The following is an 18199-nucleotide window of genomic DNA, read 5'->3' as shown; positions in this document are numbered from 1 at the left end:
ACGGTAGAAATGACAATTGCCTGTCACTTTTATATTATGGGACAAACACTAATGCCTAATTAAATGTTATCCCTAATGAATAAAACATTTATTTGTCCCCTTGAACGTTACATATCTAATTTGAACCTAAACATGTTTCATAATTGTGTAGCAAAGTAGTGTAAAAGATCAATTCAGAATTTGTTGAATGATTTAAATCAGTTTATATAATTTTGTCGATTAACTAATGAAATGCACTTGACTGTATTCGGATCCATACCATGTTCTAGCATCAAAATATCCGACCAAGTATTTATGTGTGTATGTATGTATGTATCTGTGTATACACATGGAATGTGTTGTAAGTACTTTCAGGGACATTTTAATCAATGGAAGTGATGAGCTACGATCCAGAAAACATCTACATCAAATCAGTATTTATTCAAAATAAATTCAAAACTAAGAACTTTTTATGGGTTACGAATGGGTTCCAATGGTTCTCCCAATATCACAAATCTCAGGACTAAATATATATCCAGTTACAGTTATGAATTAATAAACTCTCATTTTTAGCACTTCCCCTCAGAAAATTCACTGAACACGAGGTATCCAATATGACTCAGAGATTCGAAAAAAGACTGAATGACAACCGAGAGAAGCAGCACAAACAAGAACGAAAATGTCATGCAGTCAAAGCACACTATAGATAAAGACTATAACCGTCTAGGTACTTCGTTAGAAGTAGAAGGCAATCAATTAAACAACAGAATAAATATAATAAAAAGTGAAGAGTTAGAATAATGTCAATGGCTTATGAAAATGAAAGAACGTACCAGTTAGAAATGGAAAGCGGAAAATGACAAACTGAAAATGAACATATCAGACACGATGTAAATATACAAAATTAAGGTAGATTAATAGGCGAGCAGAGCATATTTGATAAGTATGATCGTTGTGTTATTTAGTTTGGAAAAACAACAAATTATTTAACTGATCATCTTTCCCAAGCTGAACACCAATAATAAATTCTCATTCTGACCAATGTAGTATTTATTTAACTGGATTTGGTGGAATTTTTTAGGATCTTTATATGATTGATTATAAATGATTCAAGCTAGAATTTTCTGTTCAATGATATTCTTTTATTTTCAACATTGTAAACTGTCCACCTCCGACTACGAGATCTCTTACTTCAATTGCTGATCAGAATACGTACCAATCACACACAACCCTGTTAATTACACTATGGATTCAATTGTTATTAATCAAACAAATTACAGTTATTCGATCTTTGTTAACTTGACAGTGTTTATTTATCACGTAACAGAATAATTAACTTCTTGTATCATCGAAGCCCTATGAAGTTCAAATTGAATGAATGCGTATTTACAGAAAATAGTGACTTGATTTGAATAGGTTTGCAGTTCCAAACATAATATTTATGTTTTGAACTAACACAGGTATGATGACTCAAGAGGTGAAGATTATGTAAAGATTCTGTCGAAGTAGGAGACATTTGACTGCTTTTGTTTTATCTCAATAACTTTCCGCAGAGTTTTTGTTATCATGTAAATCAAAATAATTCAGAATAGCGAATTTCTGCGTTGGATCGTGGGTGGTTACTTCTAAACAATGGTCCTCAACTTGGATCAAATAATTGTTTATTGTTGGTCACCAAATTATTGAGTGACTTAAAAATATGAACAGGGAGGGGACTTTTCATACTATTCTGCATCAATGTTCATTCTGGCTTTATTTGTGTATTAATCGTTGAATTAGCCAAAGGATTCAAGTATTTATCGTTAGTTAAATCGAGCCACATATCTAATCAAAAATTTCATTATCAGTCACTTTAATGTTAAAACTTACGTACCTATCTAAATATCAGCGGCTATAAAATAAACGGGCATACCGATAACCGCTACCTAACTAGTCAGTAAGATTTTAGTAAGAAGCAAAATACAGTTGTTGAGTGTTTGACACATAGCTGATATTATTTTGTTGCCGTAGATAGTGAACGGGTAAACAAGGGTAAGATTGATGTGACAGCTGATCGTAGCTAAGCATTGTCTAGGTTTTTCACACACCCTACGAAACCAATGTGGTTAGTAAAGAGTAATTCCAAAACTAGTTTCTTAAAAATTTGATAAGAAGTCATGGTTTGTATGGAAAATAAGAACAGAATTGATACAATATTGCAAAATGACTACGTAAAAATCTAATATGTTTGGTTCTGACTTATAGACTCAATCCTGTTATATTCTCCCTAGACTTGATGGTAATGTATTCGATACAGTGAGTGATACATTGTGTATGTACGTTGTTGAAGCTTCGCAGACCAGGATAGATTTTAATAGGTTACGGTGAAGCAAGAGATCATGTTCTAATCTATTGTGATATTCATTTAGTACATCATTCTTTTTAATTTTAATTCAATGTGAAATTTGTATGGCAGTTGTTTAGTATAACGTTTGTTTTATTTCAATACAACCTTGTTTATTTTAATTTAATATGATATTCGTTAAGTTTTCATTCCATGGAAATCCCTCACTATATTCCCGATATTTCACACATGTATCATATTCATTGACTATTTATCAAAGATCTTTAAACTCTGGATAAATGAATACATTTGATTTAAAAAAGGAGTTGTGATGTTTTTGGAGAATACATAAAACCTTTATCTATAATCAATTTTATTTTCTCCTTTGTTCTGTACAAAATCTCAACTATCCTTAAATTCAAATCTAGTTCCTGTAATTCTAACAGAAAAACAATTACCCAGAACTTATTGCTTTCGATGATTTACACAACTGATATTAGTTGATAATGAAAATTAATTTGAAATATATTAACTAAATCAGAAATCCAAACTCAAGTTAAGATTTAATGTGTCTTAAATTTTACTGCAATATATATATGCTATAACTTGTGGCATGTGTGCCCTGTTAATGTATACGTAATGATACCGCCAATTAGAGAACAGTGAATTATCGACTGGACCAATGACGTATAAAACCGGTGTGAGCAGTCTAGAGTACTTATCGGTCCTGCTTCCTTCCTAGCCCCACCTGTTAGGTCCAGAACACCAATCTCAGCCTCTGCGATATGAATCATTTATTTCAAACATACTGGGTTTATATACTAACCAGACAGACCACATCGTACCATAAACTAGGAAACAACATTTGTACAAGATTTGGCCAAATGTGGTTGTGAATGTGGGCGGTAGTGATCAATAGACAGGGAATAATTCAAGAATGGAAAATCGTATAGTGACAGTTCATAGGTCAAAATGAAGCTTATGATAAGAGGAACACGAATATAAGTAGTTTAGTTACTTAACAATTATACGATAAAAATATACGTATAATATCGATCCATAAATGGGTTCCAAAAGTTCCCATTCATTATTCTCATCGGGATATAACGACATATATACATATAATTTATTTAAAAGTGTTTTAGATAGGCACATTATTGTTTTGTTAAAAGCTTGACAAGGTCAAATTTGTTGAAATTCGAAATATATCCTGGGGTTTCATTTATAAACAAACATACGTATATACAAATTATTTATTTCTAAATAATCCGCTTTTTATATTCAAGTCATATTTTACTCTGCTTATCTCAACTGATTTTGCTAGTTTCCTACTGAACAATTTAGTTGTTCAATATTTCCAATAAACATACAGTTTACTTAAAAATATATACAAATCGGAATGGGGGTATTTTAATTATGTGGATTTTTATGAATTATATCGTGTTATTCTTTCCATTTGTAAGGTCAATCTTATAATAAACTTAAATAAATCGAATTGTCTACGTATCACATTACTCATTAATTTTGAATTCCTTTTTAATGTTAATTTACTTGTTGTCAATAGTAACAACAATCTGTAATTTGATTGGTTCATATGTTGTTTGTATGAAAACATTCGAATTTTTTTTTATTCTGTAAGGCAGATGTTTAAGAAAATCACTTTATGACCGTTTCATAAAGGAGCTATTATTTGATTTTACTAAGTCTTGTTCAAGTGAATCGACTCGGTGATAATATTAATTCGATCTATAAGTAAGTTCATTCTATCGAATTTGTGTTGCAAAGATTCTTTACTTCCAATTTGATTTCCATTAATTTTTTCTATGAACAAGTCATTCATGTGAAGATTTCTTAAAAATCATTGTTACTTATTTTGAATAAGTCAAAGTACTTCTATATTTAATGAAAGGTTTTGTTCGTTCATTTATTTCGAATTATAATTCAACAATTTACAGGACGAGTATTTACAGTAGATTAGTCATGTTATTAATAGTTAAACTGAATACTGACAGAGGATGGAGACCTACTAGGTGACGTTTTAGAAATAATGTTGACAGTTTAAAACATATGCCAACCCTATTTATCGTATTCTTAATTTATTAAACATAGTATTTTGGATTTATTTATTCCTGACATTTCATACATGGTTTTAAAAACACATTACTATGTAGCGTGGTGTCGAGTAGCGTTTGACTATAAATACCACTACAAGAAGACTACGTGCCAGTTAACCGATAAAATCCCTCGTAAGCCAAATATCAGAAGGCAGTTGATGGCTGTAGTCGAGATGTATTTGTTGGCGATCTCGTGGTATCGAAAGGATACCGAGATCGTGCCAAAGGAGTACAAGCGTGGTCACCGAGCGTAACCGAACCCGTGTAAGGTCACAATCGAAAGATAATTGAGCAGTAATATGGCTGTCTTTAGCACAGTTAAACAAACGAGCACAGTAAAACAATCACTGGTACAATTGGTTATAATAATGATTGTTTCCATTAAATCAATCGCGTTCTCTTGATAAAAGTAGGTCAGTACAACTGTATGCTTATCAGTTACCACAGGGTTTATTTCACATTCCAAGAGAATATCATCATTGTTTTTGGCAGGCGAAAGATTTCCGAATGGATAGAACTTTATCAAAAATAATCTATTTTGATAATTCTTTCAGTATGAATGTCATTTCCAGCTTCTCAAAAAAACTAGGTACACTTTGAAGAGTCTCTATTTTTACTGCAAAATTTTTGGTTAGCTAAATAAATGTTACAATTATAATTGTCAGATCGAAAATCGCTTGCAATATAAGTTACCCAGAATATATATTCCCATAGGACATTCTATGAAAGTTCTCAAGATTCTTGAAAATCCTGTGGCCGAAAACCAAATACTTTCGAAAGCGTATTGATAACTGTAATTAATATAAAGTCATTTTCAATTTGGAACTCATTATGTAGAGTAAAGACCAACATTATGAACTACAGTCTAAGTCTAGTAATCCCAGTAGGATTGAGTCATGAGATACCTGAAGTTAATTGTGCGGTGATATGATGAAAATCTAGCAAGTTAGTAACTTTTAGTTTGATTCGCATCGAGAGATTTTAAACTTCCTGTTCAGGTAACTTGGAGTGACAGGAATCAATAATCGAAGATCATCTGTGATAGAAATCTGAATCAATCACACTGACAAATAAGTATATGCTAGTTAGTTATTCATTCACCTTAGAGCCTGTTCATTAAAATTCCATCGATGTTATGACTCAAGAAAACTGTCAATGGTTACTTATAAATGATAGATTCTTCTAAATATCTTAATCATACAGACTTTGGACTACGTACGTCAAGCTGTTTATTCTATTCAATATACATCCAATCAGTTTACCTATATGATTAAATCAATGTGGTCTGTATCATACATTATCTACCACCCTTGAAGACGTGGATTTATTCGATTTTACAAAAGATTAACCATTTGTCTCAAATATCTAAATTTTTAAATAAACTTGATATAACTTGAATACAGTGTTACTTTCACTTACAGTACAATAATATTAGAAAAGTTAGTCGGAACTGATCAATACCATTCAGCTCTTCATTTATTAGTTTTTAATTGCTCGACTCATTTGCATTCATTATTTTTCGTTGTTACAAAAATGTCTCATAAGCTTAAATGTTGTTTTGTCACAACTACATGCCCAACTTTAGAAGAGAGATTAAAGTTATACAATAATTTTTGATATATTACACTTCTATAATAAACGTTGTTTCAAAATTACGATGGAAGATAGTCGCATAATTTTGTGGATTGGTTGATGTTAGACATTAGCACCATTGGATACCGGCTCAGTGGTCCAGTAGGTTAAGCGTTCGCACGCGCGACTGAAAGCCCTGGGTTGGAATCCCGCGAGCGCGATCGAAAATGTGCATTGCTGAGGAGTCCCACAATAGGACGAAACGGCCGTCCAATGCTTCCAGGTTTCCAACAGTGCTCTAACATCAATCGGTTCACGATCTCAATCAAAAAATCGAAATAAAATCAATCAGTTGTAAGTCAAATTAAATAACTAATTGACTACTAATAAGTAGTATTTAAACAATTTTCAAGATGTTTACTGATAAGAGCTTAAAAAAAACATTTTTTTTCCGATAGTAATCAGAGAATAAAGAACAATTTTTATTATGTTCAAACATAGTTTGACTTGACTTTTTAAATGAAAGTGTAGTTGAAATCTTGGTTTAGAAATTAACGAAATGAACAAAAACGACATTAGGATATAAATTAACTGATCATCAAGATTGTTGTCAGTGTTAAAGAAGAAAACACTGAATTACAAAATGGCTGAACTTTGTTTACGAAAATATATGTCATTAGATTCTGACTTGATGGTTGAAGTTTCATGTTTGTTATTATACTTGGAAGATATTAAATTCATTACGATATGAAGTTAAGAGTGTTTAACCATTGAGAACTTTCAAATGTGAGGCAGAAACATATGAACCGTGAATTATTTGAACATAAAGAGATCTGATTGCAGAATATTAGATAGTCAGTAAAAGATTAGCTCACAATATCCAAAATAGAGTCTAAATATCGTTTGAAATAAAATACATGGTTGAAAAAATTAACATCAATCCATTAAACCTGCTACTCTTCTTGAGTCATAGATGGTCAGTAAGAGATCTCCAAACAGATCTATCCTGTGCTCTTTTTTTCACTTGTTCCTAAGTAGTTTTCATGGTCTTAATCTCCGCCTTCAGTTTTCAACGTCGTGTTCTTTGGTTTAACTTTCCCCCGTTTCCCTTGACGGTCACGATTTATTACTTGCCAGCTGGATTAAAATTTAGTTGTGCTGCTACTCCAACTTTTCAATGATTCTCTAGCTTGAGTTCTAGTTTGATCATCATTAGGTGATTTTCCGGAACTATATTTGCTCATCCATTTGTTGTTAAATACGGTATGGAAATTTTCAAATTTTTACTTATGCAAATGTGATAGATCTGGTTCGGTGAAACACATACGGCTTTGTGTATGCGCTTTTTGGTGTAAGTGGTGTCTGTTATGTCCATATTGTTGACAGCATATTGACTTACCAGTTTCTCTCCATTCTCGCTCCATTCTTCCAGTTCATTTCACTGCATGATGTACTCACACCCAGCGTTCATAACGACCTTGACATTTGGTCAGGTCGTTTTCCTGAAAATGAACTGCAGCACTTCATAAAACTGGTTTTCGTCATCTTCGTTGACATAATTGGTGGGCGCGTTGCACCTTCTTCGTTTTAAAGAATGCTTTGGTGACCCTGATGTGGCAGGTTCCCCATCCTACTAGTTTTTTGAAGTACTTTAGACATGACCATTGTTACTCGTTGTGTGTGTGGTGCATTTTCTTCTTCATAACTAAGATACGATAACAGCTCTTTTTGAGTTACTTTTCGTTCAGATTATATTTACTTATGCCAAGCAGAACAATGTTTTATCCTGTCATGTCTGCAGCTATTTGAATGACCCTTCTTGTCTCTCACATTGCTTAGACATTCCATGTAAATATATTAATTTTTGGCTTGAGAGTCAGGAGGGGCATAGTTCTCGTTAATTCCGCAGAATGTCGGCATCCACCATGAGGCGTCTTAGCTTTTACGTATGGAGAATCTTTGACACCCAAGACAGAGTTTAAGTGGCTAAAGTTTATTCCGTTTAGCGTATTTTCAGTGGGGTTGTTTTTTATATATTTGGGTCACCGACCTTACCACCAACCCTTAAACTTTACTTGCGCTAGTGATCGGCAACAATCGCATATGGGCTCCCAGGGGATTTAAACACAGCTATGTCGATCATATGATAATAAAATACCAATATTCTGATTCAATTTTCCACTTATTCGGTATTTTGCAAATACGTAACTTTTTCGTTTTTATAAAAGTCATGTGAATGCTCAGTTTATTTGAAACTATCAGGTCAAATCTTGATAGTAAAACTTACATCGTCCCTAATTATTAAAGGTAGTCATTTATATGATTGACTATCTAACATGTTTGTACAGAATCCTAAAATGTCAAGCATTTGGAGGCAGTTGGCAGAAGGATCTAGGCTGAGGATTCGAAGTTTTTAACATTTCTCAGCAAGGCGCACAGATGATTGACGAATCTGATGTCTTTTCACGTGAGTCGAACATACGCCAGCCAATCAGAAGCGTTAACACTTAAGTATTCTGGATATAAAGCATAACTTTCATCATGGAGTATAGTCACAGCTTACACAGTAATGATGTTTATAGATATTTGTAAATTAATAATTTTTTATCTAGTTAGGGTATGTATATTTCAGTGGTTTATGAATAAACAAACAGATTTGGATTCTGAAAGTAGTTATTACAATAGTCTGGCCCCAACCTGGAGAATTAGTGGTTATTAAGGAGTTATGGTCAGCTATATTTTTGCAGTTTAGGAAGTTCTAGTAGAATACAGTGACTAGTAAAAGCAGCCAAATAAGTAGCCAAAAATTGCTTACCTGTGTCATCAAACGACAGTATTGTTGTACACTGAATTTACTGGACTTGACAAATTTGAACCACAGGATCTCAACTAAGAACCTGTGAAACTTCAAACACTTGCTTCGAATTTTTGAGATGTCATTGCCTGAATACAATTTAGGTCAAGACGTTTGTTCATTCCGCCTTACATTTTTATATCTGCTCTAGTTTGACATGTCTCTTATAAGATCATTATTTTATTTCGGCAATCATCCATAAGCTGCGAGGCTAACAATATCGATTATACAGATTAGAAATTGGATAGACTACGTCATTTTTATTGGTCGATTGTACTGTTATGTTTAAAATCATTGGTGCGAATTGAACCAATAAACGAATGTAATCTTTCTAGTCTGTGAAACAATTTTGACTTCAGTTTTTTTACCTAATAAATCTATTAAGTAGGGTGGTGAATAACAGTGGAATCTAGGATGCTTGTTTTCCTCTGTTTGTTATTGGTCAACTGGATGTACCTTCATACCAGTAGGGATGCTCACTGTAGGACTAAGCGATTTCAGTCCTCAATATCTACGGAAAGATATAAAAACCTATAAATGAAATTCCAGAAGCAAATGACTATATGAAATCTTTAGCCCAGTGGATAATGCCCTTAAAGTTTAAAGAGAAAGGTATTGTGTTGGAGTACCTGTGTGAATACCAGCACTTGGATGAATGTATATCCAGCTAAGCACCATTAAATAGAATTAAACTCTCTTTCTTGATTCGAAAGTTAGCTACTATACAACTTTACTCTAATACTGCCAATATGTTGCAATATCGAGGCAATCTGCCCAGGATGCACATGAACCAAAAGTTAATGAACAATTGCAGTATTTCATACTAGCGTCAAGATACAAGCACTTACAAATTACAACTGACTGATCACTAAGTAGTGGCCAATGCATGTATGTCAAGTCCTTCTATATTTCCAATCGAATTATATCGACCAAGTTAAAATGGGGGCTCTATTCTAAGTGACCAAACATTGTGTGCACTATGTTGCAATGTAAGGGTGATTGGAAGATATCTTGCCCACTATCTCCAACCACTAATTTACCTAAAAATTAATATAGTTTAATTTGTGAATGGATATTGAAAGGACTACCAATCAAAACCTGTAAGCACTGGATGACTGTTTCATCCTAATGTGAGACTTATCAGCAGTGTAAGTTCATGACCCCCCCTTTTCTAACGCATTAAGTCTACTTAGTTGTTACAATTAGTTTGAATCAACCAAATGGTATATTGAGAAGGTTATCAACTCAGTACTTTCAAGTTTTGAAGGTGACCAGTATTGAATTGACTGTTATTAGACTTCAGAATCTCTTATTGCTTGTGTACTGATACGAATCGATTAACTTCTCGTTATAAACATATTTCAATGCTCCTAACCACAATATTACAATGTCACCCGTTTAGAAGTGAAATTGAGAATCCATGTCTAGTACATTATAAGTTTGCCTGCATAATTCATATACATCTCAATTGGTACTTTCTTCAAGGTCCAAAGTGTTTTTCACAAGATGCATTACAAGATCAGAGAGTTAACCCCTATGGATGAAAAGAAACAGGTGTTACTATTCATTTTATCTCATCATCGACTACGGATTATTTCTTTTTAGTAAGCGAACAAATATGAAATCAATAACGAAAGGAGCTCATTATGTCATTGATGGAGAAATAATGACTATATATATAGCATAATTAAGAATTATTCTCAACTGAAAATCTATACGCACTATCAAGCACTTTTGTATGTTTACTGGGTCTTATGTGGATAGGTTACATTGTGGTGTTTGTGTCATTAAATACACTGCCATGTTTCCTAATAGTTGGAACATTAATGCCGTATATTTCTTACCTAACAATGAGCAAAAATCTTTTATGATCATGTGATTTAAATCTATGCTTACGTGCTGAATCACTAGGATCACGCTCTATGAATAATCTATATGTTTTTGAATTAGTTAAGAAAGTCTATATTCACACATGTATTACAAATCACATGAGAAGAAAAGTACAGGGTAGACCTTGAACTACATTTTAGCCAACGTGAAAACAGTGTTTAGTTATGAAACGTTATATAACAAACCAGTAATAAAATCATAACATGAATAGCAAATTTTAATGTTTGAATTATCAAGGTGTTCATCAAGAACTGAGATTAGTTGTAATGTCAGACCGAGTTTCGCACCGAAATCTGATTGATTCATTTGAATCATTTCGTACATGTTACACATATATATGTCACTGTAACACCCTAACCAAGGTTACTAAGGTGTTAATTATTTGAAGAAATTACCATAGTAAAACTGTACACATTCATTTTAAATTGAATTTCAAAAGAAAAAAAACTAGGTGATCTTAACAGTTTTTTAGTTTCTTAATTAATTTTTTTGACGATAATTAAATGAACATTCTGTCTAACTTCTTTGGGCAAACACAAATTTTTGAATTAAAGATCATTGAGATGCTAGAATAGATGTATTTTTAGTATTCAAAAATAATATGGAACATTCAGTGATAACGAGATTTTTTTTTGTATTCCAGTTAGTAATTGTATCTTGTATTCAATTTAGAAATAAAATAGTATAGGGAAACATCATGTTTGGTATATATTCAAATTGTCCTATTCAACTCGTTTATTGATTATTTATATCTCACAAACTAGTTGAAGTTGTAACTGTGGACGTAAAAAAGTGATATCAATCGTAAAACTGGAACATTTTAAGTTTCATTGAAAGTAAGTTTAAAGATGTATACTCCTCAGTAGGATCCAGTTAGAATGTACCAACTGTTAAATGTGTTCCTTAAGATCACGAATTTTAGTGTCGATGATACATTTAGTCCACTGAGTGAGAGAACCCACTAGTCCATACACTCAGTTGCAATCAGTTTATAAAATTAATCAGTGATAAAATTTTCCATATTGAAGTAAAACAGATTATTTTACAAAATCCTTTCCATCCGACATCAGTTTATGATGACAATAATCATGAAGAAATGTTAAAATTCTGAATAATATTTTACTTACTTACGCCTGTTACCCCTCGCGAAGGAGCATAGGCTACACACCAGCATTCCCACCCATCTCTGTTCTGAGCTATCCTATCCAGTTGTTTCCATTTGCTATTCATCCTTTTCATGTCTGCTTCAAATTCTCGACTCACTGTGTTGTTTGACCTTCCACTTTCTCGTTCCCCTTCAGGATTCGAAGTTGATGTTTACTTTGTGATGCAGTTCAATGATTTGCGTAATGTATGTCCTATTCATCTCCATCATCTTTTCCTAATTTCCACTTCAGTTGGAAGCTGGTTTGTTCTCTCCCACAGTAGGCTGTTGTTGATCGTATCCGACCAACAGACATTCAGTATCTTGCGCATACAACTGTTTATAAATACTTTTACCTTCTTGATGATGGTTGTTGTAGTTCTCCGAGTTTCATCTTCATACAATAGAACTGTCTTGACGATCGTATTAACGATTCTGACTTTGATATTGGTTGACAGTTGTTTTGAGTTCCATATGTTCTTCAATTGTAGGAATGCTTCCGTTACTTTGCCAATCCTCACATTTACGTCTGCATCGAATCCTCCTTGTTCATCGATGATGCTTCCCAGGTACGTGAATGGTTCCACCTCTTCCAGAGCTTCTCCATCAAATATGATTGGGTTTGTGTTGTCTGTGTTGTATTTGAGGATCTTGCTCTTTCCTTTGTGTATGTTGAGGTCTACTGCAGCAGAGGCTGCTGTCACAATGATTGTCTTGACATTCATTTTCTCGTGTGTATGGAATAAAAGGGTCAAGTCATCATTTTAACAATAATAATATTTACAATAACTATAAATACACTTTTTCTATTCCTTTAATTTCTTACTATTTATTCTATTTTTAGAAGAGAATAAATACATGAAATTATGCCAACTGTATGTTTGGAAAAAAGTACGCCAAAAAACAATATAGCACGTAAAGAATATAATAAATTAATTGGTGAACTAAATAATGAAATTGATCGACTTTCAACACAGAATAAAAGTTTAATTGAAAAATTAGCAATTACAGAAGATCAAATTACTGTCGGTAGAAGAAATGAAAGAGATTTAGGTAAGTATTTTGGTAGAGTAATTAATTACTATTTAGAGAAAAAAAATTGATTCATCTCGTCTGACCTCGTTACTGTGGAACTCATTTTATTCATATAGCAGAGGTCATAGGAATCCACTTCAATATATCTAACGTTTTTGGATATTAGGCGGTCGTCAGTGTTTGCTACTTTTTGTGCGTTTCCCATATGTGTGTCTTGGCAAGCTGCATGAGCGAGAAAACCAAATATGAGTAGAAGGCTTTTATTGGCTAACCGAATCAAGAGTTTATTCACTCTCATTCCTGAGAAAATGAATTATAGGAAACTAAATTAGGCAACCAGTGAAGTTAATCTATTCTGATGAATATCAGATAGGCCAGAATCTCAAGTTAATTCAGATGTTAGAAAATGTATCCTTACTTGATACAGTTTTTACTTGTCAGTAGTCAAATCATACGGTAGATCATATCAATGACTTTTAAGATCTAATTATTGTACACTCTATTAGTTAGTTAAATTCTAATCTGCAGAAAGAAAATTAACCAGATGATCTTTTTAATGCCAATATTTTTCATACTATTAAAGTTTTCCTTACTAATTTTTATTAAACAAAATTGACTATCATAGTATTTGTTTATTTTATTTTCTCTGAATTAAGAAAACCATAATAAAGCTTTAGTTGAAGAATTATGTCAATTGAGTAAAGTAAATTTAACATTGAAGGATGAACGTCGACATGAAATTGATTTAATTGAAGAAGAAACTAAACGTCTTCGTATTCAACTTGATGATGCTGTTCGATTGAAAATGGAAGCAGAAAAAGAAATTCAAAAATTAAATATGGTCAGTGATGGTAGACTTTTCTTGTGTATCTAAGTGTATCTTTTTCTGTACGAGAAAAACTAACCAGTATAGACAATAACAAGCGGTGGTTGGACGAATTGTCATACTGAGGTTTGATCATTACTTGAGTCTTGTGATTGCATGGATGAATGGGTTACCATTCAGATAAGCAAAAATGGATAGTGGCTAAAAGTTGAATCTAGGATGCATGTTTTGTTCTATTTGGGACTGGTCACTTAGACATACCTTTATCCCAGAATTGATGTTAACTCTGGAACTCGAACCTAATATCGTTCGATTCAGACGCCATCGCGTTATCGACTTAGCTACTGGGTTCAGATAGCCACTGGCTTGTGCAGATAATTGCAATCCTAAGAATCGATGAGAAGATTCAAACAACTAATACAAATAAATTATCATTCAGATGGCTTTTTCACTAAGGTTATCACTCTTTTCAGGATTCTTGAATATTTTTATTATTATTTAATTATCAATAAGTTAACTATTCATATGGGTATATTCCTTTCCAATATTTAGACAAAGTTAATAAGACATGTGCATGTTTCTTAAATATAGAAGTCTCTACTAGATTTTTACATTTGTTGATCAATATATTTTAACTATATTACGAACAAGTTAATAGAACTGTTTGTAATCCTTAATTGAGACTGGGTTATAAAATCAAATTAGTTTTTAATCAATAGCTGAATTCATTCTGTCTAATTTATGAAGAACTCTATCATATTCGGGATGAGGCCATCATATCAAATGATCTCCAATTTGTGATATACTAAATTTAATGTTGAGTAACTAAGAACTATAGAAAGCTTCTATTTTCTACTTCACTATATTCCTTGATTGTATATATCCCTTAGACATATATCCAGAGTTAAAGGAACTCCATAATACTGTTAACAGTCGAGACTTATATCCTTTTTAGTTACAATTAGAGATATTATAATTGATATGTATTACTTACAGTTGATATCTTGTCAAACTACATAAAATATTGTAATCAATCATGAGACATTAGTAAGTACTAATTAGTTAGATCTTAGTGAATAATTGAGAGATATAATTTTTAGAACTATGATACAGAGGTCTATTATATATACATATTTTTACTGTATATGTATTAACCACTTAATTTTAAGTATTTTTCAGTTCACTCACTAACTGTTGCTATATATTTTGCCGTTCCTTAATTAACTGAAGACTTAGTGCACATTTTAATATCAAATATGATCTAGCTATGTACACACTATGATGTCTTATTTGTGGTGTGCTGTGGTTATGTAACTGATGTACCCATTTGTTATAACTTGTCAGTTGAATGCTACTTGTTACATCTGGTCGTCGCTGATTGTTATGTCGGAAACGCTTAGCACTCATACTCGGAACGAGGGACCTCCACAATTCCCATGACGCGAAAGTAAGAACACAAAGGCTGGTCTAAGTGAAGATTTATTAACCGCGAAACACGATGACGACCCTAGTGGAAAATAAACTCATTTATATATTGATTGTTCACCCATTTTGATTAATAATTAGGATGAAATCACATATATGGAAAATACTCAGTTATAACAAATCACATAGTTCATGTCAATTGAATACTTGAATATCGTATATTATACAGGATAAAATATCATACGATAAAACAACTACTACACTGAATAATCACCGCATTTAGTCAAAATGGAAGTAATGTTGGATAAAACACATAATGAGTAAATCGATCGAAAATTGATTTTTCTTCTCATCATATCATCATTCCTATGAGTTTTTGACGCAGGATGATATGATAAAAGACGACGAATCTGCTAGCCATTTCTGTCTTCCGATCTGTAATTATGGATGGAAGGTGATGAGTGGAAGAATAGTAGTTACGATTTCAGTGTGTTTTCGGTTAAAGAGAAAGTTAATGGTCCCAGGCACAAAGCCAACTAGTTATAAGTGGACTCTGTAATCAAATATTTCTAATTAGTGATCTAAAATAGTTGAATTCATAACACAATCCAACCGGTTTTCAATGTTAATCAAAATCTAGATATCCAGTAATAATTATACGGTATACTAGAACTAAATCTTAGAAATAAAGACAGAATTAAACAGAGAGCTGTGGTGTTTGAATGAACTAATGATTCCTTTGTACTTGTTGAATGCTTGATTTCGAATTCCAAATACAGTACAATCGTTCGTGCTTTTCTGGTACTTCTTGATCCGGTTACGTTATTTCTGGGATTCTTAGTTCGTACTATAATTCAAATACTCCTAATCATCATTAGAACTTAAACATAGGTGTGTGTTTTTCATAAAACTAAGGAGTTTTTGACCTTTATTTTCATCCTTACCTAACCATTCACTACACAGATTTATTATTCTGGACATAAATGATTATATTTGATTCCTTAATGATAGACTCGATCAATGTTGTTTACTCTGAAGAAACAACTTACATTAGGTCGCGAAACGTTAGAAATACAATTTTCCCTCATTGGGATATAACAAAGAGTATATATCTATTGTTAAGTTATTAATGGTTTTATTTCCTGTTACTAACATACACTTGTTACTCCTCGAGAAGAAGCATAGGCCAACTCTGAGGGCAGAGTTTAAATAGTTTAATTTGTTTATTCTGGTTGGTCTTTTTTTCTCAGGGTTGTTTTCGATGTGATGGGGTTGCTGACCCGATGCCAAATCATCCTCTTTTACCCAGTCCTGGGACCGGCAGTAACCCTTTAAGAGCTACAGGAGGAGATTTTATTTCCTGTTATGGTGTACATATTTGTGTACATAAAAAAAGCAAAAATCCAATGTCATCTCACAAATATGATCAAAGATATGTTTCATGATTATTTCTGAATTGATTTATGTCAGATACCAAACTGAATAAACTCTAGAAAGTCTAACCTTTTAGTTTTCAAGCAGAGTTTTCTTTATTTGTCCTATGTCAGAATCATCACCATATCTCCTGACGATATTGAGTTTATTCAGCTTAAGATATATGAACGTATATTAGTAGAAAGTTTCAGTATCATGTAAAATAGATTTTTATTTCTCCCTTACGTTGAGTAATTAGCTGAATGATGTCAACCTTTGGTGGAAATTTAAGATTAAAATAACCAAGACCGTGAAAAACCGAAATTCTATACAATTCATAATAACCATACATTGAAAATGAATTGTAAATCTATCAAGATAATTAGTAGCGTTTATTACTAATTAAGGTATTCTAAATGATATGATTTTGATAAGATAGCCGTAGACATTGAAAGGCTACCTGAATGTTGAATTTATTTCATTTCAATAAATGATCATTACCTTGTCACATTTAATGACTAAGGTAGTTAGGACACACGTGTTACTCATGTCTAACAACCGACTACCTCAACGAGTTATGTTTGTTGGTGTAGAAGTAGGACGGAAGAAAGCTGGAGGAAGTCAGTCCACGAAGTCATTAAAAGTCGATCTTAATCATGTCTTTTCATAGTCTTTTTCCCTACCATATTTGTAATGTTCAGGCTTCCTCACTATCACTGACACTATGTTATAGTGATTTCTTTTCCATACATCTCGTTAATTATATCTGTTCGTAATGATGTGGTATGGCAGTTTAAGTCATTGTACGTTTTTACCAGACTTTACATTTTTTGTAATAACGGATATTATTATTATTATTATTATTATTATTATTAAGTCAATAAGATAACAGTTAACACCATGTTTATTATTTCTTACCACCCATTTCCTGTTTGTATCTAACTAGACAAATTTCACCGGTAACAAAAATATTTATAATTTCTACCTAGATTGTTAATGAAATATTTTTAAAATAATCACCGGACTCGTTGACTGTTTCTTGTAAAAGTCGATAAACTCTATTTTTAGTACTAGATATTATTAAATATTTTTGTTAATCAGCGTATAAACTAAAGTTTTCCCAGTTTTTCAATCAAAAAAACTACTTCGGAGAGACTGTAATTTATGGACGAACCAATCAGATTTAGGATAAGAGGTTTTGAATTTCGCCGCGAAATTCATTCATCCGTTTGGCGATAAATAACGTTTTGACATTATAGCTGATGTCCGTTCGTGATGAAAACCTTAAATCTAATTCCTAACCTTAACCATCAACTGTAAATCATAATTCTAATTCCTCATTTTGATTTATAACCATCATTTAGTTCTAGTTAGTAGGTGGATATTCTGAAGGTCATTTAAGCGTCGATCAAAGGTCGTCCATAAATTAAAGTCTCACCATTACTCCAATCAGAAACATCATCACTCTGACTAAACATACACGCTAAAATCATGTTACAAGTAAACTTTAATGGCTAGATTTGTTCACTAATATGGGATAATTCTGTATAAATTGGTTATTTAATTAATCTGACTGGTTTTGATAAAGATTTTCACTATATTGATCACCTAACAAAGGATCTCC

At 32.4% G+C, this 18199-nt stretch overlaps 1 protein-coding gene across 1 annotated transcript in view; it reads left to right on the top strand.

Moving 5' to 3' along the window:
* Positions 1 to 3903: 3903 nt before the first annotated feature.
* Positions 3904 to 18199, top strand: part of TSGA10_1 (testis specific 10) — an 88561-nt gene continuing 74265 nt past the window's right edge. Inside the window, exons 1-3 of the mRNA XM_035733114.2 lie at positions 3904 to 4054; positions 12721 to 12929; positions 13568 to 13752. Coding sequence (XP_035589570.1) covers positions 12743 to 12929; positions 13568 to 13752 — 372 coding nt within the window. The 5' untranslated portion in view covers positions 3904 to 4054; positions 12721 to 12742. The remainder of the gene's footprint in view (positions 4055 to 12720; positions 12930 to 13567; positions 13753 to 18199) is intronic.

Source organism: Schistosoma haematobium, chromosome 2, assembly GCF_000699445.3.
Source record: "Schistosoma haematobium chromosome 2, whole genome shotgun sequence".
Lineage (NCBI taxonomy): Eukaryota > Metazoa > Platyhelminthes > Trematoda > Strigeidida > Schistosomatidae > Schistosoma > Schistosoma haematobium.
Note: the sequence above shows the minus strand (reverse complement) of the source record. Positions and strands in the feature narration are given on the sequence as shown.